This window comes from Hyaloscypha bicolor (genome assembly GCF_002865645.1).
Source record: "Hyaloscypha bicolor E unplaced genomic scaffold K444scaffold_190, whole genome shotgun sequence".
In the NCBI taxonomy this organism is placed as follows: domain Eukaryota; kingdom Fungi; phylum Ascomycota; class Leotiomycetes; order Helotiales; family Hyaloscyphaceae; genus Hyaloscypha; species Hyaloscypha bicolor.
Window position 1 is genome coordinate 448,869 of NW_020194692.1, and position 25,332 is coordinate 474,200.

The following is a 25,332-nucleotide window of genomic DNA, read 5'->3' on the forward strand; positions in this document are numbered from 1 at the left end:
TCGGGCGATCTCGATGCGATAATCTAGGTGTTTGGAGGGCCATGGCCGTATTTTCTACTGCTGACTTTGTCGCGGGGTTTGGCTTCGGCCTGCAGCAAAACTCGCTTCTTGTTCGCTGCTGGAGAATGGAGAGGCAAGAATTTCAAGGGGATATTTTTTTCTGCCACCCTGGAAGCATTCCTTGAACCTTGGAAGGCTACACCCTTGACATTTGCGCCGGGATTCCCGGATTTCCATTCTATCAGTTTATTGCTCTAGTCCTTGGAAGAACAAAATCATAGAAACAGCTATCGTTCTCAAGCAATATAGGGCCATTGAGGTCCCTCTAGCTTTGGTAGGTAGAAGTCTCTTGTATGCGTACCGACAAAGAATTCGTTTCTCCTAACAGAGGTACAGAACATCATCAAGACTCCGCATTCATTTGGCAACGGCTTCAATACCCCCTCAATCCTACGCCAAAACAATCCCACCCTCAATGAGTACTCGTTACTTTCTATCAGCAGCTAGGAGAAATAAATTCCATCCCCATCCTCTGACTTCGCCCAGGGGACAACCCTCTGCCTCCCTGCCCACTACACATTTGAGGTTCAGGTCGTTGATGTGGCTATAACAACAACTGCAAGGAGCAGTGTCCTTGGTATGGTGATCGATACACCCATTTGTTTTAGGGCATACCTGAGATTGTTAATGGCGATTGATGGGGGAGAGGAACCTGGAGAAGTACATACGCAGGATGGAAGGGCATTTCCAGTGGTGGAGCAGCCATGACGCTGAGGAAGCAGAGTGCTGCAATCAAGAGTTGGATCTTCATCGCGAGGGTATGGGCTGAACACGATGGGGTGGAATAGACAACAACCTGCAGAACTTCTGCACCAATGTAGTTTTCAAAAGTAATTTGAGTTGTCGTTCTTGGTATCTGGGGGTCTTTACTCCTCCAGCTCCACCTTGGCCAGCACAAAGCAGACGGCTTCCTGCTTTCACAAAATAGCCCGCCATTATATTTTTAAGAACTCTGCGATGTCATCCCATTCAAACAAAGGTTATCTGCAACATCGACTAGTCCCATCTTCCAGGCTTTTCACCGACTGGTTGGTCGCAATTAAGATTTATTGCCAGTCCTTTCTGAGCACTCAAGCCCTTTTTCAGCCCCTTTATCTTCCAGTCTTCCCATTCTGCACTAATGTAGCCCAAAATCAAGGGTAAAGCCAAACAAACTGCGCCGCAAATTTATGGTCTATATGTTGCGCTGCACGACTGGGATAGCGGGAAGTGTTGTGGGGTAATATATTGCTCCATTCAGCCTGTCATTGATCCGCGACGGAATGCGGCAACAGGGACCTAGGAGATGAACCTGGATCAGCAGATGTCAATAAAGCACTGGGTCAGAGAGAGGGTACCATGAATCAATGGCACAACCTTGGTGATTCGATGTCGAAGGGAGGAGCAATGCGGACAACGAGGCGCTCAGGGGGGCGGTCGATGCGGCCGCAGGGGTAACAACCGACTGTCGACGACAACCACCAAAGCAATATGGGAGCGCCTGGCCAGCTATAGGCACTTGGATGAATGAACTCAAGCTTTGCGTTTGCTTTGAAACATAGGTGCACTAGGTTCGAGCGCAGGAGCCTAGGTGCATTCGGCAATGAATCTTCGAAGCATGTCTTGCAAATTGAAATCGCAAAATTGTGAAGTCGAGCAATTGCAAAAACTCTGGAAAGACATGAAACTTAGTCAACCTTCTCTGCCAGTTCACAGAAGAAGAATTACAAATTTTTAACGGTTTGAGTGACTGTTGAATACCTGGGTCTTCATTGTTGGAAGCCATGATTTACACTTTCGGACTATGTAGTTCCTGCAGGAGTTGAACAACAAGATGAGGCCAACTCCCCAGGCAGTCTCTCTTTGCGCAGTTGTATTGTCTAGAATGGAATAAAAATACAGACCTCAAGACTTCCTTGTAATAACAGAAGGTGTGAGCGTACAATCAACAAACTCTAGCTGCAGAATATCCCGAGTTATGAAGGGACGATCGAGAAGTTCCGACTCTCACAGTTCGAGGTTGTTGACAGCCGATTAAAGGGCCATGCCTTATGGATGTTAAAAGTATCGAGAGACAAGTAAGGAGCTGAGCCTCCTTATTTTCTCAGGTGTGTGTGGGAAGAATTGGAAGCCCTGGCTCTTGAATCTTCGAGGTTATATTGGATAACGTAGGGTCGTAGCAGTTGAAAATCCCGCAGCCCGCAGTACAATCACAAAGCTCTGTCTCTGGAATGGTCAGACTTCTGAATAAACGATTGAAAAGGTGGGGTGTCTAAGTCCAACGTAGTTGACGTACAATTCAATATCCAAATACCGCGTAGTTCATACTCAGCGGAAGAATGAGAGCCTTTGTTGTTGGTTGTTCTGAGGCTTTGCGGGGCATTGAAGAGCTCGAGCTCCTGAGTCTTCAACGGTATGAAGGTGCAACTGGAATCTATAATCTATGGCTGTCAGTTATTCCGAGCTCCTGGGGGGCGTTGAAAGGCTCGAGTTCCTGAATATCCAAGGGAGGAGGATACATTTTGGTGTCTTGGCTATTCCTTGCTAGAGATGGAAGAGCGAAAACTCCTGAGTGTCCAGATTAATAAAGAGACAATTGAAGAGCTGGTATCTTTGCGTTTGAAGCCACGAACGAGCAATGTTTCGAACTACGTAGCTTCTCTGTAGCATCAGCAGCAGACAAAAAGCGAGACGAGCCTCAGCTCTCTCCGCAAGAAGGCACCCTCGAGCTGCTCCTTCTTCGGGCTTCGTCTGATGTTTTAAATCAAAGATAAGGCGGTAGCGACGCCTCCGGCCTCGCTTGGGGAGTATAAATACTAGGCCTGGCTCACCGAGTCTCGATCTTGTTCCTCCCCACAACAACTTTTTTTCTCACCACAAACAGCACTCTCGAGCTCAAGCTCAACCACATCGGTATGTACTGCGACAGGTATCTTCTACATTACATTTCCTGTTCCATTGAACCGCGTTACTAACATGTTACACTCACTTTCAAGCACCGAGAAGATGTCGAACATCAAACCCTCCAAGGCCGCGGCTGACGAGGAACCTCTACAACAGAAGATCACAGCAGCAATGCTAGACCAAGGTGAACAATCAGTCAAGGCAGAGATGAACAATGAGCCCGAGACTTTTGAGGACGTTCTCAAGAAGTTGGTCGGCGCCGAGATCGCGGCTACGGATGCTATCACTAGTCGCGAAGGCCTGGCTAAGTTGAAGGGCGGCGCGAAGGCGATTGGCATAACTCTTAGGTTAAGAAAGAAGAGTATGACAGATTTGGCGGAGACAGAAGATCGGGTTCGATTGGATAAGTTTCTTTGGGGAGTCGGTCACATGGTTGCTGTCACGCCGGACTACAAGTATGTACTCCTCCTTTCAACCAGAGACTAATCCAGCTGCTAACAAAACCGGAGTCAACTGGAGTCTTTCCACTTGAAGGGCACACTTAATATGATACAAAACCCCAACAACCACTTCCCTGTCGAATACCAGCAAGTTGCGAAACACTTGTTTGATAAATTTGAACTCCAGAAGTGGGGTGCTGAGGACCAAGGAATGGCCGACTCAAAGGGCAAGAAGAGATCCAACGACTCGGAGCAAAAGTCCAAATCCACCAAGCGTCCAAAGGGTGATTCAACACAAATCAAAGTCACGCGCCCAGCCCCCACATCCCACCCTATCTATGGAACGAACGGTCCCCTACATCATATTTTCCGATATCTTGCTGAGAACGGACCATCCTATAAAGTTGCGGATGGATACAACAGCAGAGAGTTCAGAATTTACGGTGATAATGGTCTGTCCGTTGGAGATTTCTGGATCCTTCGAATTGCGGCCCACCGGGACGGCGTTCATGGTTAGTATTCAACCTCCTTTTCTCTAAGAAGACGCTGACTGAGGTGTTTGCAATAGGAGAGCGAATCGCAGGTATTTCGGGAGATTCAATCAACGGTGCCTTCTCGGTAGTGGCTTCAGGCTGTAGCATGGACAAGGATCAAGGAAATGTGTTGTTGTACACGGAGTCAGGAGCTGAGGAAACAACATCAAAGGCGCCAGAGATGGAGAAGAAAGGCACCAAGGCGTTGCTCAGAAGTGTTGAGACGAAGCAACCCATCAGAGTCATTCGAGGCGCTGGTCAATGGCACGGTGCTCCTTCTTGCGGTTTCCGTTACGACGGACTGTATAAAGCTGCCGAGAGCACTGTGAGAGAGAACACTAAGGGAGGTAAATACTTCGAGTTTAAGTTGGTTCGGCTTTCGGGTCAGGATGTCATCAACACAAAAGTTCCTGATCGGAAGCAGAGAAAACAATGCGAGGACGCGAAGCTGGGATATTGATGGCACGCAGACAAGATGTACCTAGGGATACTCAGTAGCCTAGATATGGAGAGCAACGGGGGCGGGGCAAAATGTACGTAGGTCTGCAAAACAAGGTCTGCGTTAGGCCTAAAGGATGATGATCCACAATGCATAATGCTGACTCAGAGCAATGATGGCAACCCTTCTCCTCTTGTAGTCCTCCCCTCTTCCATTACCCACAGATATAATCCTGGCCCACCCCGGTAATTGCAGCTATCACCGCCTCTAGGTAATGCCTCTGAGCGTGCGTTGTTGATTGGCGACCCTTCTGATGGAAATCCCTGCCAAGAAATGCCTTGTGGGGAAACCCAAAGTTCGAACCGGCTGCTGGTCTGCAAGTAGGCCTTGTTTGTTGAAACAGGTCGCTTTTTGTCCTAGCCGTCTTGCCAGGACTCGAAAATTTCAAGAACGATGAGAACGAACCAGAGTGTAATCGATCCAAGAGGCTGGACACTGGTAGTCAATATACCTCGCAAGGCCGAACCTCCGTCTCCATATCCAATCCCCTCTGCGCCTCCTTTATCCCTATAAAACATCGACTCTCAAAACTAAGTACCAGTCGCACTCCTTCTCCCATCCCTGGCGTCGAGTCCGAGAAGCACTACTTTCAATTGTTTCGAGAGAAGCTTTCCTATGATCCGTGCGAGTATTTGGAGACGCCTTTTCGGTGAGTTTCGTATTTTACTAAGCTTGTCTTCTCCTCCATGGGAGATGGGAGCGTAGGAACTGTCTGGAGACTACTGAAGAACATCTACTCTCTGTGTTCAGGAGCGAAGACCGTAGAAAGCAGCCGGCTGCTTCAGGAAATGCTCGATTTTGCAATGCTAATTTGTTGCGTAGGACACACCCAATTCCACAGGAATATCGCAACGAACCATTCGTCAGACATGCAATCTTTACTCTCACTGCGCTATGTGGGGCTGCGAGAAACGGTACGATACGACCACCCTACGAACATCTCGACTTCGCGTTGGTGCAACACAGCAAGGCGACTGCCTCTGTCCGGAAGAGACTTTCCGTAGAACCCAGAGTGCGACTCGCTCTAATGGCAAGCCTGACCTTGGCTACTTCGGACACTTTCTTGGCCGCTGGGAAACGGTGGCACAGCAGATGAACAGTGGACTGAGCCTTTTGGAACAATGGGAGAGGAGCAAGCTCAAGGGGAAGCAGACTCCGACCGTAGCAAACATCGACCCAGAGCTGAGTGTAGCTTTGGCACGCCTACAACCACAATTGGAGTTCCGGCTAGCCGTGAACCCAAAGACCGATCACCCACTTACGAAACTGCAAGATGTGGAAATTAGAAATGATCTCCCGATTCGGTTTGCACCCTCGCCGAAGCATTTCCATTTGGGCTGACTCTAGCAGGGTGCGATATTCGCCATTCTAGACAAGCATCTCTTGCCTTGAACCTCAAATCCCATCAAGAAGATCTTGGAATGCAACAAGAATACCTTTGTGATTATGTCCATCAATGGAAAAAAGCGTTCCAGCCTTTTCTCCTGGAAACGGAAACTGGTCAACATAATTGAGACTACCTTGGTATCCTCCAACTCCATACTTGCGCCGTCGGCTTTAAAATCCTCTTGTCTACAAACTTATCGAGGTAAGAAAATATCTTTGATCACTATAACGAGCAATTTCGAAGAATCATGGTTTTAGGCAGACGACTGTTTTGAGATCGATGAAGAAAGCAACCAAGTCGACTAACTGAAGTCACAATTTGGATGGGGTTTGGCAATGGCACTATACTGCAAGGCAACAAGGTGCAGAGGTCCTTCCATACGCCGAGAAGCGGCTGTTATCCTCAGGTAGCGGCCGAGCTAGAACGGAGTCTGGGATAGTCTACAAGCAGCACAAGTGGCGGAGTGGATCATTGGGATCGAGAACGAGAAGGCTTCTGGGAATAAGCATATACCACAGGACGCGTGGGAGAGAGGACTTGAGGTGAAGTGCATAAAAGGACGTACAGATGGAATTTTGAGAGTAAGAGCGAATCTGGTATTTACATGATCAGGTGGCAGCATCTCGGGATATAGTGTGCTAATTTAGCCTCTGTACACTGTTTTTCGCGAGTGAAATGGTTGAGCCTGAGCAGCAACTGTTCCCTGCACTTCATGCAAAGTGGAAAGGCTCCAGAACTACATTTCAAGCTTTCAATCGGATCAAATACTACAAAGCTGCATTTCTGCATTTTGACATAGACAAAGGGGGAATTCTCTCCCAAGTTCCATCTCCCTTGAGAAGAGAGTAATGCTAATTCGCCGAGGTCCGGCTGATAGACACGCCAGTCAATTCTCTACGACAACACAGGTTCAAGGTTCTCAACACCATGGGCTCTAAATACAAATTTCCAACCACCGACAAAAAATTATGTCAAGACTTAAACGACATTCCTGGCCCTTGGCTGGCTTCATGCACAAATCCACGGAGCTCTTCGTCACCTTGGGGAGACATCCTGAAGTCGTACACAAGAGGCTGCACAAGAAATACGGAGGCGTGGTTCGGATGGGATCGAATTTCGTGTCCACACAGACTTGGAGACAGTCAAGAAGATCTTCTTCCCCAACTTTAGCAACTTCAAGGTAATCTTGCTATCAAGTTAAGATTGCAATGCTGACTGACTGTGAAATCAGGCAGCACCCGGTGCAACAACCCATTTCCCATGGGAAGAGGCTCCTGAACGTTTTCAGCACCGCCGACAGAGTTTACCCACGCCCAGCGACGACGAGCTGGAGCTAGCATACACTTGATGAGCACTTTGGTGAACTTCGAGCTTTTCATACGCTCAACAATCATGGCATTCTTCGACACCCTCTAACATCAGTTCGCAGACAAGACTGATCCTGGGGGTATCTGCCGCTTCGGAGAATGGATACACTTCTTCACTTTTGATGTCATAAGTGAACTTACCTTGTCAAAAAGACTTGGCTTCGTGGGAAAAGGCGTTGATATTGAGGGAATTATACAGAAGTTAGAAGAAGCTTTTGCGTATTTTGTTGTGGTAGGAATTCTTCAACTACTCTGATTTGGAACATGACTAACATAATTAAGTTGGCCAAATATCGTTGCTTGACCTCCTCTGGAAGAAGAACACTCTGCTGCTATGGCTTCGTGATCACAGTCTAATTTCCAATTCCACGTCTCCAGTCGCTATATTTGCCAGTAACGAGTAAACCCACGAGACCTTTCCGAGAAGCAAGAAGCTCCCCTCACACATACCAACCACTAGACTTTCTCGCTCGCTTCCAGCAAGAGGCAAAGAAAGACAGGCCCCATCTTCATGAACGATCGCCAAATCCTCGCTGTCACAATCTCAAGCGGGCTCGGACAGCACCGCAATCGATATCTGCGCTATCTTCTCATACCTCTTAGGGAAACTACACACAATGACCCTCTTGAGGGAAGAACTTGGCCCCCTCCCTCCCAAAGGATTGGAAAAATGGAGTTGCATCTTAGGCCACAGCCCGCGAGCTACAGCATCTCACTACTGTTGTCAACCAAGCACTCTGCCTCCTTCCTGCGGTCGGTATCTATCTGGAGGACACGGTGCCGGCTTCCGGTTTAGAAGTCAACGAGTATCTCACACTAGGAAGGACGATAATTGGTGCTTCGGCTTGGGCGCTTCACGCGAAGGGAGTAATGTTTGAACAGAGGGCGGAGGAATTTCGACCTGAGAGGTAGTTAGGTGGAGCGGGAAAGGATGGACAATGCACTCTTTTCGTTTGGTTATGAGAGTAGAAATTACATTGGGAAGAGTATCCGCTAGTTGGAGATTTATAAGGTCGTTACTGCGATTCTGCTGAAGTTCGAGGCGAGTCTTCGACTGCTGCTTCTGAGTGGTGAAGAGAGATGTGCTAATTGAATCAGTTGCGTCTTGCGCATCCCGAGATGGAGTGGAAGCTTTTTAATAGCTTTTTTTCTTCAAATAGTTTGGGTTCGAGGTTTCGCTTCTTAGGCGATCTTACATAAAAGCACTTCATGGATGGTTGATCCATTGCCCCTTTTCCTCCAGGAAGGAGGAAACATAAATTATATGTAATGCTACCTTTGGGCGTACTCCTTTGTGTCAGACTCAAAAACTCCTTCTTCTTGTGTTACTGTGTTACACAGAATCCTCCCATCGAGGGAGCTGCAAGCCATATCCAACTTGGCGATTCCTTGGTCACGAGGCAGCCACTCACAACGCAACTCCTTCCCTCTTCCCCCCATTCTCTTGTGGGCAGTCATTGGGCAGTTTGATGACAAGAAACGAAGTGATCGAGAATTCCCATTGCTGCAGCGGATGCACAATCACGGCCGGTCTGTTCATCTCCTGCTCCAAAACCTCTTGAGCAGTGTCGAAAGCACCGTCAATATGTACTGTATAGGTCTCAAGAACTCAATGAAAAAGGGCGTGAGAAATTTTTGAGCTTTCCCAAGTCCAGAGAATGTGGTGCTAGAAGATTTGATGTTGTGGAGCCCATGATGGAGGTTTGCACCTCACCAAGAACCCTTGAAAGCTCTGACTATAGAATGCCATGATAACATTTCTCTAATATCTGTGAGCTCGGAATGACAAGAATGTCATTTGAGGTTCGACATTAGTTATATTTGAATTGTACTTCTCACGTATACTAGTGGCTTGAACTGCAATAGTTAAATGTTGTATTTTGAATTTTACCTCCCAAAACCATGTTAAACTCCGACGTAATGCTAATCTGACAAATTTTTCAGTCTTCTCTTTGGTCATATGCCTTCACGCTAGACCTTGAATGCTCTAGAACCCAGCGACAATGACCGTGGTGTTAAACTGTGTCACAGTTGGTGCATAGCCTGCACCAAACAAACTATAAACAGCAGCCGTGAGCATATGCTCTCCATTCCCTGTGCCTGCCGGGAGTGTGACATCAAATGCGATCGGAGTCAATATGTTGGACTTGGAAGGACCAAGAAAGGCGGATGACATGACATTGCCCAGAGAATCGGGGAAGCCAGCTCCTGGCGCAACACCAAATGCTACGGCAACATCGTAGACAGATTGTATATAATTGGCGGTGGTGAGGGTGACGGTGAAGGGATTGTAGGCGTAGACGGTTGAGGGTGCGGTGACGCCTGTGATGATGGCGGCGGCGGAGGAAATAAGCGTCGAGAGGAAAAGGGCAGATGATGAGGATGAGAAACGCATTCTGATTATTGGAGTGGGTTTGGTTGACTTGCTGTGTGGTTTGATTGACACTCTCTCAGATTGTACTTACTTTACATCTTTATACCATCTTCTGCGAGATGGATCAGTAAACATTGAACGTTGAACACGAGATTTGTGCGCCGCAGTGATGTTGATCAAGGCTATTTTGGTGCATCGTGAATGTCGCCACTGAACACGAGGCATGTAAGCCGCAAAGCATGCCTTCCTTCGCCAATCATGCTTGTAGGCGGGCATCTCCGAATTTTGTTCAGTCATGAGACATAGGGCTGACATGGAATTTTATAACGGGTTTGTCCGGATTGTGACTCTGGGTGCGAGGTGGATGACAGAGCAGTCGCATCGGTTTTCTCGGGTTCTCTCCTTGGGGGCAAGTGGGCACAAATCCATAAGATTTAGAAGCTGACCAACCACTACAGTGCTGGGTGGCCAACAAAACGATACCCTCTATGTGTACTACGCAACACTACGCAACATCTTCTGTGTAATAGCACTCAGATTGTAATTGCGTATGTTACAGCTTACAATAATTCTGACAAGGCTTTATCGAGAAATGGATGGCGAGGATTTATCGTGGAGTTGGGAGCAGTCCGGGAAGTAATTACAGGCAGTCCCAAACAACCGACAAAACAGTCTGCCTTTTACGCGCATAATAACTTTTTAACTATGACCTAAATTGTTTTTATTCTAAGTAATGCAATTATAAAGTATAATCATACGAATAAAATATATTAACCTGATTTTTAATAAGAGTTGTAAGTAATTAGTATTCAAATTTTAAAGTTTATAAATAATTTATACTTTTTTAATTTTTAATTATATAAAACACGAAAATATTTTGGGAATATTATATATCCCTAAATAAATAATATATTAAAACTTAGACTTATAAGGCCCTTTAAGCTTTTATAAGCTTATTATATATAGTAAATGCTCAAATTTTTAGAGTATTACTAAAGAGAATATATGTTGCATTAAATGCTGTTGTATTGTAATATATTTAGATGTCGAAGGAAGTGGGTAGCCGGAGCTAAATATAGTGTGTGTAGTCACGTGATCCAAGCACATGTGACTAGCCTGAAGTTGCTATGTAACAATATAGAGTATTAAAAATTTATAATTTTAATTATATATAACCTCGTATATTATGCAATGTGTGATTTTACACTATATGAAATACGAAAATTTCTAAATGAGCTTATATAAAAATAATTACGTGCTTTATAATGCTCCTAATGTCACGAGTCGCTTAGACGAATGGACGCGCACGCAGGGAAATAGCTTTACCGCGTGGGTGAACAGACCAAAAGGTACAATAATAAGGTTGGAAGCCTTATTAGCTATTCTACTATATGAGAGCACAGTGCGCATCACGTGACTAACCGCGCACGTGATACACAACTGTGACACCTAATATTAAATATATTAAAAATCGGAGGACTGAGCATTAATTACTATAAGAATATATACTAGTTCCGAATAATACTATTTATATTAATTAGTATTATAGTAAGCATTCTTTCATTTTGCCGTTATTGTATCGGACCGATTATATAGTACAAGTATAACGGATAGCTGCAGGGGGCAGCGCCCGAGGCACGGATGTAGCGAGAGGAAACGTGCGGTGAGAGTGGTTAAACTCTATCAGTATGTGCAGTATAGCTTTAAGAGATGAGAAGGAACTCTGATCTTGAAGTTTGCGTAATGTCACGCGTTCGTTGGCTCAAAGGTGTCTTCACAACCATGGTTCACGACGCCTATCGCATTAAAAACAATGCAATAAAGGCCTGCTCAACAGTTCTATTAGCCTTGAGAAATAACATCTCGGTCCTCTGGTAAGCAGTATTTATAGTTTGGGTAAGAGTTCTTGAATTTTGAGCCTAACATTCATTTGCAAAGAGTATACAGTGGGTGCTTAGTGAAGCAAACTAGGAGAGCAACACTGTGGGTGGCTAGCTAGTCACTTACTCTACCACAAGAACTTCAAATATTCAACAGCTTCCTAGGCATTGACATCTCCTTATATACAAGATAAGTTGCATAATTATTCTGTATTGCTTTTCTTTTCCTGTTTGTGAGGATACATAATAGTATAATACCGTTTCTAGAATGTCTCAGAGTATTCCGAATGAGTTCTCGATGTCGCATGGATGGAGGGCAGACAGTCCATGTTGGCAATGGCAAATTGGGAGACACTTGCTGTCAAGAATAGAAGTTGATTCAATAAAATCGCGGTTGTCTCCCTGATGAGAGATGAATGTGGTGTAAGTTGGAGAACGTTTCGAGTAGATTTACTCTACCCCTTCTCCTCAAGTGGGGAAGTGTTTTGATGAATGATAATCTGAGGAGATATGTTGTCAAATAACCCTCCGGAGATCAAACAAAACTCGGAAACAAGTCGAGGATTTCGTTGTTCGTATCCCCAAACACGCAATCGAAGTTTGAATCGTACTGTCCTTCCAGTAAACAAAATCCAATATACTTTCCGGCAGTTAATATTACACAAAAGCTATCTGGACTCCTTAAGTAGCTCTTTCAACTAGTACAAGATCGTCTCGCAAAACACTTCGTGATAACTTAATGTCCATTGCTGATTGCCCAACGAAGCCTCCTCGCGCGTGACCACACATCTAATGTATACTATGGGCAATCTTCTCTCTCTTGCTGAATGCAGTATCTCTAGTTTACTTGGCATTTGGCGTTGAAAAGGGCGGTCGCACAAGTTTGTTGCTTCATTATTCGGAACGGCCGAAGGTACAACCTCCGTGTCACACTTTATTGCGCTACCATGCGGTGAGGCTGTTGAACTTGAAGTGTCACGAAGATCTCTAGTATTGTGCACATTAGCTTGTACAAAGCCTGTCTTACAGGCAACACGGTTTTGTATTAGCTAGCCACTCTCCAACCACATGGTTACTTGGACCTTGCGTGGAAATTCTAGAACCGAGTGCATCAACATTAGAAGTTGCGACACCTTAGTCCTACGTAGTAGTAGATGGTTCTTTTCAATAATTTCGCGTTATTACGCTCATTCAAGAATTTATTTGTCATCTGATATGCCTTCAGTAACGCGAAATAACTCGAGGCTTTTCGATGTGTAAAAGTTCTCTCCGCTCCGATATCTCCCCATCCATCCAATATCAATCCACTTCATTGTTGTTGCATTCTGGATTTCTGATCGACAATCTAAGTTTTCTGCAAGATGATTTTCACCTCAAAGACCCCTTCATGCATGGGATGCCTGTCGCTTCTCGCCTCTCCCCTTTTTGCTGCCGTCTTGCATCCCAAGGAGCTCAGCGTTCGTGCAACTCCGTATATGACAAGAATCCTTGATACTGGTACTACATTTGGTGAGGAGAACAATGGAGTGTGGCAATTGATTGAGTGTGTGGGGTTTACTTGAATTCTTGCAATTTAAATCTGTTCCTAAGTATCTTGTCACAGACTACTACTTTTTAACCCTCCGTTCCTGACTTTCGATTGACAATGCGTTGCAGCGCCGATGGAGACGGCTATCCAGGCCTTGCGTACATCAAGACGAGTAACACTGGAACCGGAACAGTTGAAGTTCATATCGCCTCCAGAAAGTCCAACTTTCAGACTCGCATCTGGGAATCTGGCACCACATTTGACCTCGAAAACGACGGCACTTGGCTTCTCGCTCCAGCTAAGAGCGGCACCCTCCCCGATCTAGCATTCATCAGGACTTCTAACGCAGCCACTCACTCGGTCGAAGTCCACATCGCCTCAGGTGCTTCGGGTTACAAGCTGCGAACCCAAGAGACTGGCACCGTGTTCGGGGAGGAGGATAACGGCATCTGGAAGCTGTACGATTACAATGCTGATGGAGTCCTTGATCTGGTATACATCAAGACTTCCGCAACTGGCACAAACTCCGTCGAGGTGCATGTCGCTGCAGGGCCATCATACAGAAACTGGGTCTTGCACACCGGCACAACATTCGCGCCCGAGACCGATGGTTTCTGGCAATTGGCGCCCTATTCGGGATGGAATACCGCCGATCTGGTGTTTATCAAAGATGCGAATACGGGAACTGGGCAGACGGAGGTTCATGTTGCCAGCCAGGCGAGTGGCTATCATAATAAAATCTTTGCGAGTGGAAGCACGTTTGTGCAGGAGACCAATGGGGTTTGGAGCTTGATCGATTTCAATAAGGATGGAGTGTTGGATCTGACGTATATCAAGTACCAAAATACGGGGACTGGCAAAGTGGAGGTGCACGTCGCTAGTGGGAAATAAAAGTTTGAGTGGCTGCACATGGAGCTGTTCTGGATTGGGGGCCGTTTTCTGCATCTGTTCGCTAATTTCGAGGTTCTGACTGGGACTGAAGGCCTTTCCATTCATTCTCCTACAAGCTCTACCCCATCAATGAATCCAGGCTGTCGTCTTCCGATGGCCGTGGGAGAGCGATGGTATTCATCAACAAAACCCTCCCGGAGTTCTGATGAACCTTGTTCGGCGGGGTAACTGTTCTCAACCTCATCCATGTCCAACGTGTTAAATATTCTTCTATGGCTTAATATTATGCTGTTCGCGTGTGTATTCAAGGGGGCCTGCTTCTGTTTCCGACGAGATTTTGCTCCAGCAATTTAAATCTAAGTCATGTTTTGATAAATCCAAAGATCTGAGTCAACCGAATAGGAGTATGACTGACTAGACGCTTCACTCATAATATTGTTATGCGCAAGCCTTTAAGAAAGAGAGGGAGTTTTGGATAGCTAGCGTAGCGGACCAGAGAGTGTAGGTAGCCATTAACTCCTCCTGGAGTTTGTGAGGTGTGAACGTAACGAAGGGGCAGGATGGCCTCGGATTTTGGGGGGTGGATGACTAAGGCCGCAATCCTTGGACCTGAGTACTGTCTGGTTGGTCAGTAATTCCGAAAAGCGGGTGCTTTAAGTAGACTTCGACCTAAGTTTATCAAAAACATGACTGAGATTTAAATTTCCCCATTTTATTCTCTTCCCATTATTCGTTCGCCTCCCCGAGTATGCGCCCTTATTTCCACTCGTTGAAACATCCAACGCCTCCTGAGATCCCGTGCCGCACGCTATTGGCATTTTCAGCTCGGTGTTCACGCTACCTTCGTACTCAAAATTGCAAGAATTCGGCATGAAGCGAAAAGACTCAATCAACAACCTCTCCATATCGTGCTTGATTCCGTATTCCAAGTGGCATGATTGAACTGGGGCCGCGAAGTCAGCGATCCCCTAGGGGCTGGAAGCTGAGGGAGTAGGAGTCCTTGTTGTGACTTGTTTTCGCGGACAGCCGCCAACAAACATCCTGCAGATGGCAGCCCAGTTGGGTTAAGCGTTGACGGCTGGGCGGGGCTGAGCGATCAAGTGGCTGGGCGGAAGTGTGACCGCGGGCTGGGTGGCGAGGCTGTTGTCTCACATCAGAACGACACACTAATACTGTACGAAGCCCTGCGGACAACAATTCAGATCCTCGTGCCTTCTTCTTGTCCAACAAGTTTTGATTTGAACACTCGTTTGCACAGCAGTCACTGATGTTTCTTCCGTCGCTTGTAATCCTGGGGGTGGTTCAGGCGGTCTTTGGGAAGACACAACTCTATGTTCGTAGGGTCGATTCCAAGTATTTTCACGTGAGCTGACAAACTTCCGTGCAGGGCATGAACATTGCAGGATTCGAATTTGGCTGTGAAATTACTGTAAGTTTCCACGGGTTTTCCATATTGGGATGATCCAGCTGACTAAACTTAGGGAACCTGCCCACTCGACACTATCCAACCACCGTTGAAGAGTTTGGGCTTCGGAGATGGAGCTGGTCAAATGGATCATTTTGTTAAGGACGACGGGATGAACGTTTTTCGTCTACGTACGTGTCGCTCTCTGGACTCCCACCTGATCTGACTTGAGTATAGCTGTCTCATGGCAATATCTTACTAATAATGTCATCGGACCTCTCGACAAAACGAACTTTGGCAATTATGATCTACTTATGCAAGCTTGTCTTAAGACGGGGGCGTACTGTGTCATCGATATCCATAACTTTGCGCGGTGGAACGGAGGTATTATAGGGCAAGGTGGACCGACGGACGAACAATTTGCAGATCTCTGGACCCAATTGGCCACCAATTACGCCAGTAACCCATTCGTTATATTCGAATTAATGAATGAGCCTCACGATATCGATCTCACCGCTTGGGTTGCTAGCTGCCAAGCAGCTGTGGCAGCAATTCGCAAAGCTGAAAAAGTTTTGCACATAGTTCTCTTGCCTGGAGAGAACTTCTCTAGCGCCGGTACTTTTCTTACCAGTGGATGGGGGGCAGCTCTAGCTACTGTCACGAATCCAGACGCATCTACGACGAATTTAGTCCTCGACCTACACAAGTATGAAGACGTTGATAACTCGGGCGATCACCCCGACTGTGTGATGGATAATGTAGCGGATACCTTCGAACCAGTCGCCGCTTGGCTCCGAAAGAACAAACGGCAAGCGATCCTCAGTGAGACCGGTGTTGGTGTGACTTCTGAATCTGTAAGAAAGTCCGTCTTTATTCACACGCAAGTACTAAGTTATATTCTAGTGCTTCGTGGACTTCTGTGCCCAAAACACAGCCATAAACGCCAACTCTGACGTCTATCTTGGATATATCGCATGGACGGCAGGCAGCGTTACCTCTGACTATATTCTAGACCTTGCGCCAACTCTGACAGGCACAAAATGGGTGGACCAGAAGATGACAATTCAATGTGTGATTGATTTGTGGGTTAATGCTCCTGCTGGTCCTGCGGCGCCTGATTGGGGCTTGGCACTTGGCACGGCGCTGGCAGCAATCCCGAGCTCGACAGGGGGATCGGCCAAGCGATCGAGCTCGGTGGTAGTGTCAACTTCCAGCTCGGGGGCGGTGTCAACTCCAACAGCAATCGTGACAGGTACCGGGAAAAGCGGATCCGCATCTGGAACGCAAACGAGCGCATCACCCAGTGATACGCAGACAAAAACGCCGAATTCGGCAAACGGGGTGAAGTTCGCGAGTGGATTGATGGCATGTTCTTTAATATTAGCTGTTATCCTTTTGTAAATATCAATGAAAAGGAGTCTGGGTTGACTTTGGGATCTGAGGGCTTGCCTTTGGTTGCATTAGAGCATTAATTTGGCGTACTCAAATATAATAGGTAGTTGAAATAAATTGACATGACATATACAGATATTCATTTCCACAGTACCAGAAGCTTTGTTAGGTGGCTATTTTTGTTTTCCCTATCTACTTTTCACACATGGTCAAAGTCTTCGTTCGGCATTTGCAAACCCAGAAATAGAATGCAACCTCCCCAGCTGTCAACTTATGTCATGAAATGATGGATTTCGGAGGGAGCAGTGTGTCAAAGAATTAATCACATTAATCAGATTAATCAGATTAATCATGATTAGATTAGATTAGAATATGATTAACGTAATTCAGATTTTTTTTGATTAGATTAGAATAATTAATCAGATTAATCTGTCACGTGACTATAGTAAATTAACGTTTACTTAATAATTATTGAACAACTAAGGTATCTATTAAGTAGCCCCAGTTAAACTAAGCTAGGGCTTATATAATAGTAGCTAAATACTAACTTTTAATAATAATAAACTAGTTATTCTCCTCGGAATCTCTATATTCCCTCTTTTATTATTTGGCTTCGGCTCGCTTACTAAGCGTTACTGCCCCAAATTAGCGTAGCGCTAGAGCCAGAGCGGGCAGGAGCGTTACCAGATTCGGCTAGTGCCATCACGTGTTAGGGTCACGTGCAGACTAATCAGATTAATCAGATTAATTATGATTAATCTAATTAATACTTGAATAGAATATGATTAATGTGACGGCAGGAACAAAGCAATGGAACGATGCTCAAAGATCAATGATTTCCAATGTCCTACAGAATCTAAAGCTAAGGAGAGAAGGAGTGAGGTGTGGCAGTGGATAAGTAGGTATGGCCAAGACCACTGAAACGCCGAGCTTTGGAAGCGAGCTTGGTTTGAACCATAGCTTGGAACCTTAGCTGAAACCAACCCCTTTGGCTGAAACCAACCATGTGACACCAGCCGTCACAATTAATGAGTTTTTTTCGTGAATAGATTAGATTAATGGCCATTAATCTAATCTAATCTAATCATTTGACACACTGGGAGGGAGAAATCCATGGCAATTGAACTATACAGTCCCTCTCATCTAAAGTTCGAGCGAAGATCATAAAACATCACGAAACCCGTGTTGGCGAAAGATGAAGGAAGGAAAGCAGTGTGAGGTCCAGAGGGCCTCCTGGTCACGTGCAGAAGCCAACACCAAAATCGCGTCGACCAAAGTAATGACATTGCAGCCAACGCGACAACACAACAAAAACATCCTTCACAACCCCAATCCCATCGCAGCACCACGCTGCACACACAGTCAACCAAAATGACAACCTCGCAATCCCTCGCCTCCCTCCGTGCATCCGTCACCTCCCTCCGCAGCTCACTCTCCCTCCTCGACTCCTCAATCTCAATCCTCGACTCTGGGATCTCTGATTTTCCGCGTCTGAAGAAAGTGCTATCTTCGACACGGGTACGTCTCTCCCGTCACAAACCCCCATCCAACCTCCAATCTGCCTTATCCCCAAGGCAGAGCGAGCTGGGCTAATAACCCGCCCATAGCATTTCGAACTCACGCCCTCCTCCACCCTCTCCTCCGCACAAGCAAGCCTCGCATCCGAGCTCGCCCCCGCAATAACCACTCTCTTGCAGCGCAGTGAGCAATACATCGCGAAGCTAGAGCGGAAACAAAATAACCTCGCTGCGCGATCAGAGTTGTTAGAAGGAAGGTTAGAGGGCAAGGATAAAGGTGGCGGGGTGAGGAGACAGAGGAGTCTGGAGCGGTTGGTCAGGAGGGCGGGGACGCCGAATGGAACGGGTGGAGGACGGGAGCAGGAGGAGAGGGCACTGAGGTTGAAATCGCTGAGGCAGAAGAAGGAGAGGCTGGGGTATGCGGTTGAGCGGTTAACGTTGCAGAGTCAGCAGAGGCAGAGGCAGTTGAGGATGAGTGTTGCTGCTACATGAGGTGATCATTAGAAGGGTTCTTGGGGTGAGATGGGATCAGCGTATGGGAATAAGGGACGGATGCATGGATAGGGAGTTGGGAAGGATGAATGTTTGTCTATACCCAGCTATGCAACGCTACCGGAAATGCAACAATTCGTACACAACATCACACTTCTAACTCCTGTCCGTGACTACCACCCCTTACAATCACACCCGATCTCTCTCCTCCTTCCCTCCCAGAACAAACTCCAATCCCATCCCCTCGAAATCACCAAACCCCTTAAACCCCTCCTCAACAACCCACTTCCTCCCCTTATCAGGCTTATTCAAAACCTCGCACGCATTACCAAGGACGAGTAATCCCGGCGGTCTACTTCCCTCCTCCTCAATCGCAGCCCCCACAAACTCCAACGTCGTCCTAATCACCCTCTGATCAGGACAACTCGCCCTCTCAACAACCGCACACGGCGTCTTTTTCGGCCAAAGTCTCCTACTCCTATCAACCTCCACACTTCCATCCAGGACTTTTGCATCCTCCGACTCCCAACTTGTCAAATCTGCTACCAGCCCCGTTATACGATGCAAAGCCATCAAGAAAACCACCGTCCTCGTATCCACATACTCAGGCGGCACAGTAGGCTTCCCTTTCCTCCCCGTCCCAGTACAGATCAACACTTGATCACTGACCCCCCTCTGCGTAGCCGGAATACCCGCAAACAGCGGCGCGCTCAACGCACTGGTAATCCCCGGCAGCACGCTAACCACGTCTCCGTATCCCTCCCTCCTAAAGAACTCAAACTCCTCTCCTCCTCGGCCGTAGATGTAGGGATCGCCTTGCTTTAGGCGGAGCACGGTTTTCCCTGCCTTGAGACCGGCGAGGCCGAGCGAGAGCAGCTCTTCTTGTGCTAGCTCTGCGTTACCTGGGAACTTTCGCGCGATGTGCACGGGAGTGCGGCGGGGGATGAGGTCCAGGACACCGGAGGGAACGAGTTTATCTGCCAATATTATATCCGCTGTCAATATCGCTTTGTGTGTTGCTCGTGTTAGGAGATCGGGGTGGCCTGGCCCGCTGCCTGCTAGTATTATCCTGCCTTTCTTTTCTGTTCTGCTATCGAGGTTGGTGGTATCAGGTGTGGCAGATGTGGAAGGATTCGAAGCGGATAATTTCAGCACTGATTCTACGTCTGCGTCTGTTATATTCGCGAGACGGCGGAGGGGCCAGTATTCGCAGATCTGGGAGAGCCAGCGGATTCGTCGGTTCTTGGCTGCGTCGAGGTCGGCCTCTGTTACCAGCTTATTAAAGGTGGAGGTTTGGTCTATGGAGTCTTCATCGTCAAGATCCCCAGACAGTGCCATGTGTGTCAGATGGTCTTCTTCTTGTATGCGTTGGCGGATAGTGCCAAGTCTGGCACAAGCTGCGCCTAGGTTTGGAGGGAGACACGAGGCAATTTCTCGTCGTATTCGGGAGGAGAGTTTGCAGCCTCGGCCGTTGGTTGTTACGCCAATCTGGAGGGGTCCATCGGTATGTGTGGAGAGGAGGCTGAAGGTGCAGAGGGAGGAAGCATCGGATACGTTGACTGGTATTCGGTTTCGTCTACAGAGCAGGGAGATATGTGCGCCTTCATCATGTTAGCTAAGGTCCAAGATATTAGGGAGCTCCCTACTCAATGGATCTCGCGGTCCAGATGTGACGAAAACAGCATCCACGACGCCATTAATCTCCTCCCTTCCCAGGCGCAGCACATCTTCATCTTCAAACGGTTTCTTCAACCACACCACCTCCCCATTATCTATCCTCTTTTGGAGTGCATAGTGTAGCTCTACTGTGTCGGGGGCGATGAGCAGGGGCTTCGCGCCGACTTCGAGGGATTTGGCACATCTTGCAGCTGCCAATGGATTCGATCCAATGATTAAGTGAATATGTCCTGTGGAGTCGATAGATGTGAGGAGTGATATATGTGACATGGTTGGTATCGTGGAGCTGTTCCTGCTACGAGGACGTTCAAGATTTGAGTGGCAATGCGCCGGAAGAGAGCCGTCGAGCGATTTCGAGCAAAAGTGTTCAATAGAAGAGATGAAAGAAAGGGCATAGATATTTCCGATCAATCAATCAATCAATCCCCTAGATTCCCCGCCCGCAGCTGATGGTGTTGATGGTTTTCCATGGAGATGTCTCGGTGGTGGATGAAATCCGATAACACCACAAAATATTTTCGTTTAGGCCTTATCGGCTCATCGGGCCAATAAGCTCTGGCGCATTTACAGGCCACTTCCGCGCCATCTCTCGCTAAAGACGACCCCGCGGAAATCGATCTGCACCGAAACTCTCACCGTTCATTTGCCAGCAGGCGAACGCGCGACCTCCCCCCTATTCCGTCCACCCCCTTTCATTGTACCACACGTGATGGTACAATCTCCTGCGATGACGACCGTAACAACGCCGAGGAACGAGGGACTGATGGAACTTTCCCTTTTTCCCAAGCTTCCCATTGAGATTCGACACAAGATCTTCTGCTACATCCCGACGCCCTACACAAAAACCCATGCCCACGATATTTGCGGCTTCCCTAACATATCTTGAAAGACAAAGTTTCTGCGCGCGATCCTCCCAAGGGCAGGTCTCGATTCTGCGAGAGTTATCTTGACATACTGACTCAATAGAACGCGTCGAACCTCCCTCTCCAAGCTAACTCTAATGGCCCAATGCCAATTACGTCTGGCCCGAACGCACCCCCATCGCATAAAATATATAAAACTATTTTAATTAAAGGCTAATATATTATATAATAAGTATAAGCTAAAAGATTAGGGCTTTTAAGAACTTTTATTTAGCTAATATTAAAATATTATACTTCGTATCAATGGATTTGAGAGTTTCAATAATGCCTAATTAGTTACTTGTACTTACTTAAGTTCTTCTCTCGAATCAGCTTTCCTAATAGTGGAACAGGCGAGGCGATAATTGCGCACGAGGTAAATTAGTTTCAGGCGTTTGATCGCTAAGTTTTCAGGCTCTCATAGTGCCCTAAAAATTCTGACTTTCCTTACCTTCTTTAAATTTTCTTAAACCTACTAATTACTATATATAAAACTTTATATCCTATTAGCTTATAATCTGGCTTTCTATAATATAAAAAAGTAATTAAATTATAATAATTCTTTATATAGTAAATTAAACTTAAAGGAAAACTAGATTTTTTGGTGTTCCTCTCTACTTTAGGTTAGTCCGGCCCCCAATCAACACCCGGGGGGGGGCTCGTTTTACATTTTCCCGATAATTCGAGCCCAAGTTAAACATGGTATAAATCCTTCTGCTCTCACTTATATGTATAAAACCTATCAGGCCGTGATGTTAAAAAAAATCCTTCTAAGACACGCGTGACTTTGATCTCCAAGGAATTAGTGCAATTCAAAGCAAGCTACCTCTAATGCATTATCGTCGCAGACGGATCGTGTAAAAGTCTTTGACATGAGACCCTCCCATAAATAAAAAACTAACGTTCACTCAAAAATCCCAATTCAAAAAGACAAAAACGAAGAGGAAAGGAAGGAGAATAAAGATGCGACATGTGTCGGCCATCTCTGAAGAGCGAGTATGGAATATGAGTAATGATGAGGTGTGCACCAGTTTGAAATTGCGAAACAAGAGGACGATGAGAAAAATGAGAAGAGCAAGTGCCTTGACATTACCTAACCCAGCATCCGTGTCGTTCTGTTCCAGAGCCGCAAAGTCTTCCTATCAATACCGAGTCTATCCTTTCTTTGTCGTTCGTGCCATCTCAAGTCCCCCTTCCACACATCTTCGTGTAAACTCTCGATACATCTTATATCCAAACGCCAAAGGCGCATCGTCATAGCAAGTTCCCACGGAGCTTCGCACCACCACTGTCACTGTAGCCAGAGCCGACTTTGCGGTCCTTGCCGCGGCCCTTGATGCCCTTATTGCTGTTCTTGTACGGATCGGCAAAGTACTCCCACAACTCCTTGTCCACAGGTCGGAATCCCTCAGTAGATGTAATCGACGAGATCTCCTCTCACTACCAGCAAGAGCGGCAGGGCGAAGTCAAGCCGGTATGGGATAATGGTTACTCCATGATTCGCCAAGTGACACCAGATTCGTAGTTATCTTGGTTATGGGACTGATACGTCTTGCCGTGGGTACATATGGAAAATTTCATGAAGGGCATCATTCCCTCTTTGTTCTTGATCAGGCATGGGAACATCTTGTTGTACGTTCCCTTCGTTGGTGAGCAAGGGTCGATCGCTTGGTTGCGCCGGCCAATTGCCAAGTAGTAGGTAGGTCTGACGCGCACCGGAATTTCCAAGTTAGATAGAGCAATGAGCGATGCGAGATAGGAATTGAAAACACCATACCCTCATGTTCTATTTGATGCCTTGAATGGCTTGGAGTGGATCCAAAAATCAACGTGATGACGTCCGACGCAGCATTCGTGGGATACTGTACTCACAGTATTGGGAGAGCGCGCGCAGAGCTGCGACCAAGCATTTTGCAACCGGCTACTGTAATGAATGTCCGACACCCTGTCGAACAGTCAGCTTACTGTAGCCCTCGCACGCCGCAAATGTTTTCTGTGTTCAGCCGCCACAATGCGACAGGCTCTCGGAGCGCGTGGAGTTAAGTAGACAGAGGCTTTTTCCGTGGTTACACAGTCTCGCGCGTCATGATAGGGTTACATGCAGCGTAGCGGACTTAGCGTAACGGACTTAGCATAGCGAAGAAGCAAAGAAGTCTTCGTTGCAGCACTGTAGTGACTTAGCATAAAACCCATTGACATCTCCCAAGTACGGCTGTCATCTTCAAGCAATCAAATTTCCACCAAACCACCAACACGGTCTTCCAAGAATCGAAATCAATCAAAACTCTGCCATAACAGAAACCCAACCGCCCTCCACAATGTCTCGATTGACCCCCCCTAAGACTATCGCTGGGAAGCCTGTGGGCCCCGTAGGCTATGGCCTGATGAGTAGGTCGACAAAAAAGCAGCGAAGCATAGCTCCAACTTGCTAACGGATCATTTGCACCAGCCCTCACCCTTTTCGGCGGCATTCCCTACGACGAAGCGATCAAGCCAATGAAGGCAGCCCTAGAAAATGGTGCTACATTCTGGAATGCCGTAAGGAAGGCGCAAGAGACATAGCCAAACATTGTCTGCTGACACCCTCGATAGGGAACATTCTACGGTCCTCCAAACGCCAACTCTCTCCAACTCCTCAAGCACTACTTTACCAAGTACCCGGAGGATGCCTCTCGCGTCGTGCTTAGCATCAAGGGGGCCTATGATGGCGCCACACAGATGCCACAGGCCAGTCCGGAACACATCCGGGCCTCCGTAGACGAATGTCTGGCTGTACTCGACGGCGTTAAGTCCATTGATCTCTTCGAGCCCGCGCGTATCGACCCCAAAGTGCCCGTTGAGACTAGCGTCAAGGCGCTCGTAGAACTGGTCAAGGCGGGCAAGATCGGATCCTACGGCCTCAGTGAGGTGAACGCTCAGACAATCCGTCGTGCCCACGCCCTGTACCCCCCCGCTGCCGTCGAGGTCGAGTTTAGTCTGTTCTCACGGCACGCATTGGATAAGGGCGGCATCGTCGACACATGCCGCGAACTCAGCATCCCGCTCGTTGGCTACAGTCCCCTGGATCGCGGCTGGCTGACCGGCCAGTTCAAGACTCTCGATGACATCCCCAAGGACGACTTCCGCCACTTCTACCCGCGCTTCCAGCCCGGCAACTTCGAAAATAACGTTAAACTGGCTGAGGCTGTCGAGCAGGTCGCCAAGAAGAAAGGCAATACCAGCGCCCAAGTCGCCATTGCTTGGGTCCAGCAGCAGGGCGTGCTACCTATTCCCGGATCCACTAAGGTACCACGCGTTCTGGAGAACACGAAGAGCGTTGAGCTTACCGAAGCCGAGTCCGCGGAGCTGGAGAATGCTCTTAGCAAAGCGACGGTCTCAGGTGCTCGGTACCCTGAGATGTTCCAGGCGCACTTGAACCAGTAATGGCCAGCGGGAGCTCCATTGCTCGATTCGGCTTTGATACTAGTTGTGCCATCACTTCCATAGGCCAAATAGAAAACTTCAATACCAATTAAGCTTTCTACCCTAAACTACTAGGCATCTAGACGTGCGAAGACCCAGTCAATATTGAAGCATATTGAGCTGTACTGCTGCAGGCCACGGCAGGTAAGCTTTGAATGGTTGAGAGCCATGACCTTATGTCCGAACTCCCAGAGAAATGGCGATGGACATGTGCCAGTTGCATAGTTGCTTATTTGTTGATGCAACATGCTCTTCCAAATGTCCTTTCGTTTGACCGACAGTCTGAGGGACAAATGTGCAAAAATTATCTGACAAATAATAAGAACAACACTCAGTATTCAACAAGTTAATACCTTGCATTATCCTTTTTTAAAAGCGAGGTATAAAAGAACCACTTAAGTTAAGTCCGACCCCGTGTTCCTAGCATGTTGCAACAATCAAAAACTTGCTGGGTATTATTCCAGCACAGACTTCAAATACTGCAACAGTGTCAGTTGTGTTGAGTGGCACACGATGTCAAAGCATACCTGTAGTGTTCCTAAGTCAATACCATCCTCTGACAAGGGACCTTGAGCAAATGTCACTTGCACCAGCATCTTCTTTTTCTTCTGGATATTAACAATTTGCTTCAACGTTGTCAGTA

The 25,332-nt window shown here is 47.1% G+C and overlaps 9 protein-coding genes across 9 annotated transcripts; 7 read left to right on the top strand and 2 right to left on the bottom strand.

Annotated features, from left to right (window-relative positions):
* Positions 1-3,444: 3,444 nt before the first annotated feature.
* Positions 3,445-4,376, top strand: K444DRAFT_548988 (uncharacterized protein; the record flags this gene model as incomplete). The annotated part of the gene is made up of 2 exons (XM_024876412.1): positions 3,445-3,895; positions 3,952-4,376. Coding segments are annotated over 2 exons (876 nt in total), but the record flags the coding sequence as incomplete, so codon positions are not given.
* A 725-nt stretch (positions 4,377-5,101) lies between these two features.
* K444DRAFT_670842 (uncharacterized protein) lies at positions 5,102-5,756 on the top strand (the record flags this gene model as incomplete). Its single annotated transcript, XM_024887680.1, has 2 exons — positions 5,102-5,116; positions 5,238-5,756. 2 exons carry the CDS (start codon positions 5,102-5,104, stop codon positions 5,754-5,756), a joined length of 534 nt encoding a protein of 177 aa, XP_024726538.1.
* A 360-nt stretch (positions 5,757-6,116) lies between these two features.
* Positions 6,117-6,410, top strand: K444DRAFT_548970 (uncharacterized protein; the record flags this gene model as incomplete). Its single annotated transcript, XM_024876410.1, has 2 exons — positions 6,117-6,197; positions 6,225-6,410. Coding segments are annotated over 2 exons (267 nt in total), but the record flags the coding sequence as incomplete, so codon positions are not given.
* A 2,650-nt stretch (positions 6,411-9,060) lies between these two features.
* On the bottom strand, positions 9,061-9,676 carry K444DRAFT_622704 (uncharacterized protein). Its single transcript, XM_024882150.1, has 2 exons — positions 9,635-9,676; positions 9,061-9,565 (listed from the first exon to the last, which is right to left on the bottom strand). Exon 2 carries the CDS (start codon positions 9,562-9,564, stop codon positions 9,157-9,159), a length of 408 nt encoding a protein of 135 aa, XP_024726540.1. The 5' UTR covers position 9,565; positions 9,635-9,676; the 3' UTR covers positions 9,061-9,156.
* A 3,295-nt stretch (positions 9,677-12,971) lies between these two features.
* On the top strand, positions 12,972-13,876 carry K444DRAFT_622705 (putative FG-GAP repeat protein). The gene has a single exon (XM_024882151.1). The coding sequence runs from the start codon at positions 13,069-13,071 to the stop codon at positions 13,840-13,842; it is 774 nt and encodes a 257-aa protein (XP_024726541.1). The 5' UTR covers positions 12,972-13,068; the 3' UTR covers positions 13,843-13,876.
* A 756-nt stretch (positions 13,877-14,632) lies between these two features.
* On the top strand, positions 14,633-16,786 carry K444DRAFT_657863 (glycoside hydrolase family 5 protein). The gene is made up of 5 exons (XM_024886197.1): positions 14,633-15,175; positions 15,230-15,271; positions 15,324-15,438; positions 15,485-16,101; positions 16,151-16,786. The coding sequence occupies exons 1-5, from the start codon at positions 15,110-15,112 to the stop codon at positions 16,646-16,648; spliced, it is 1,338 nt and encodes a 445-aa protein (XP_024726542.1). The 5' UTR covers positions 14,633-15,109; the 3' UTR covers positions 16,649-16,786.
* Positions 16,787-18,037: 1,251 nt separating this feature from the next.
* K444DRAFT_493222 (uncharacterized protein) lies at positions 18,038-18,639 on the top strand (the record flags this gene model as incomplete). Its single annotated transcript, XM_024873234.1, has 2 exons — positions 18,038-18,157; positions 18,247-18,639. Coding segments are annotated over 2 exons (513 nt in total), but the record flags the coding sequence as incomplete, so codon positions are not given.
* A 198-nt stretch (positions 18,640-18,837) lies between these two features.
* Positions 18,838-20,595, bottom strand: K444DRAFT_548933 (uroporphyrin-III C-methyltransferase; the record flags this gene model as incomplete). The annotated part of the gene is made up of 2 exons (XM_024876407.1): positions 18,838-20,249; positions 20,295-20,595. The coding sequence occupies 2 exons, from the start codon at positions 20,593-20,595 to the stop codon at positions 18,838-18,840; spliced, it is 1,713 nt and encodes a 570-aa protein (XP_024726544.1).
* A 2,950-nt stretch (positions 20,596-23,545) lies between these two features.
* On the top strand, positions 23,546-24,650 carry K444DRAFT_648868 (Aldo/keto reductase; the record flags this gene model as incomplete). Its single annotated transcript, XM_024885515.1, has 3 exons — positions 23,546-23,615; positions 23,677-23,765; positions 23,820-24,650. 3 exons carry the CDS (start codon positions 23,546-23,548, stop codon positions 24,648-24,650), a joined length of 990 nt encoding a protein of 329 aa, XP_024726545.1.
* Positions 24,651-25,332: the final 682 nt, after the last annotated feature.

Bases quoted from the DNA above. Each gene is read 5' to 3' on its own strand.
- K444DRAFT_622704 (XM_024882150.1), bottom strand. From the start codon at position 9,564: ATGCGTTTCTCATCCTCATCATCTGCCCTTTTCCTCTCGACGCTTATT.
- K444DRAFT_622705 (XM_024882151.1), top strand. From the start codon at position 13,069: ATGCGTTGCAGCGCCGATGGAGACGGCTATCCAGGCCTTGCGTACATC.
- K444DRAFT_657863 (XM_024886197.1), top strand. From the start codon at position 15,110: ATGTTTCTTCCGTCGCTTGTAATCCTGGGGGTGGTTCAGGCGGTCTTT. The intron at 15,176-15,229 runs GTTCGTAGGGTC...ACTTCCGTGCAG, and splicing joins TTGGGAAGACACAACTCTAT to GGCATGAACATTGCAGGATT. The intron at 15,439-15,484 runs GTACGTGTCGCT...ACTTGAGTATAG, and splicing joins GATGAACGTTTTTCGTCTAC to CTGTCTCATGGCAATATCTT.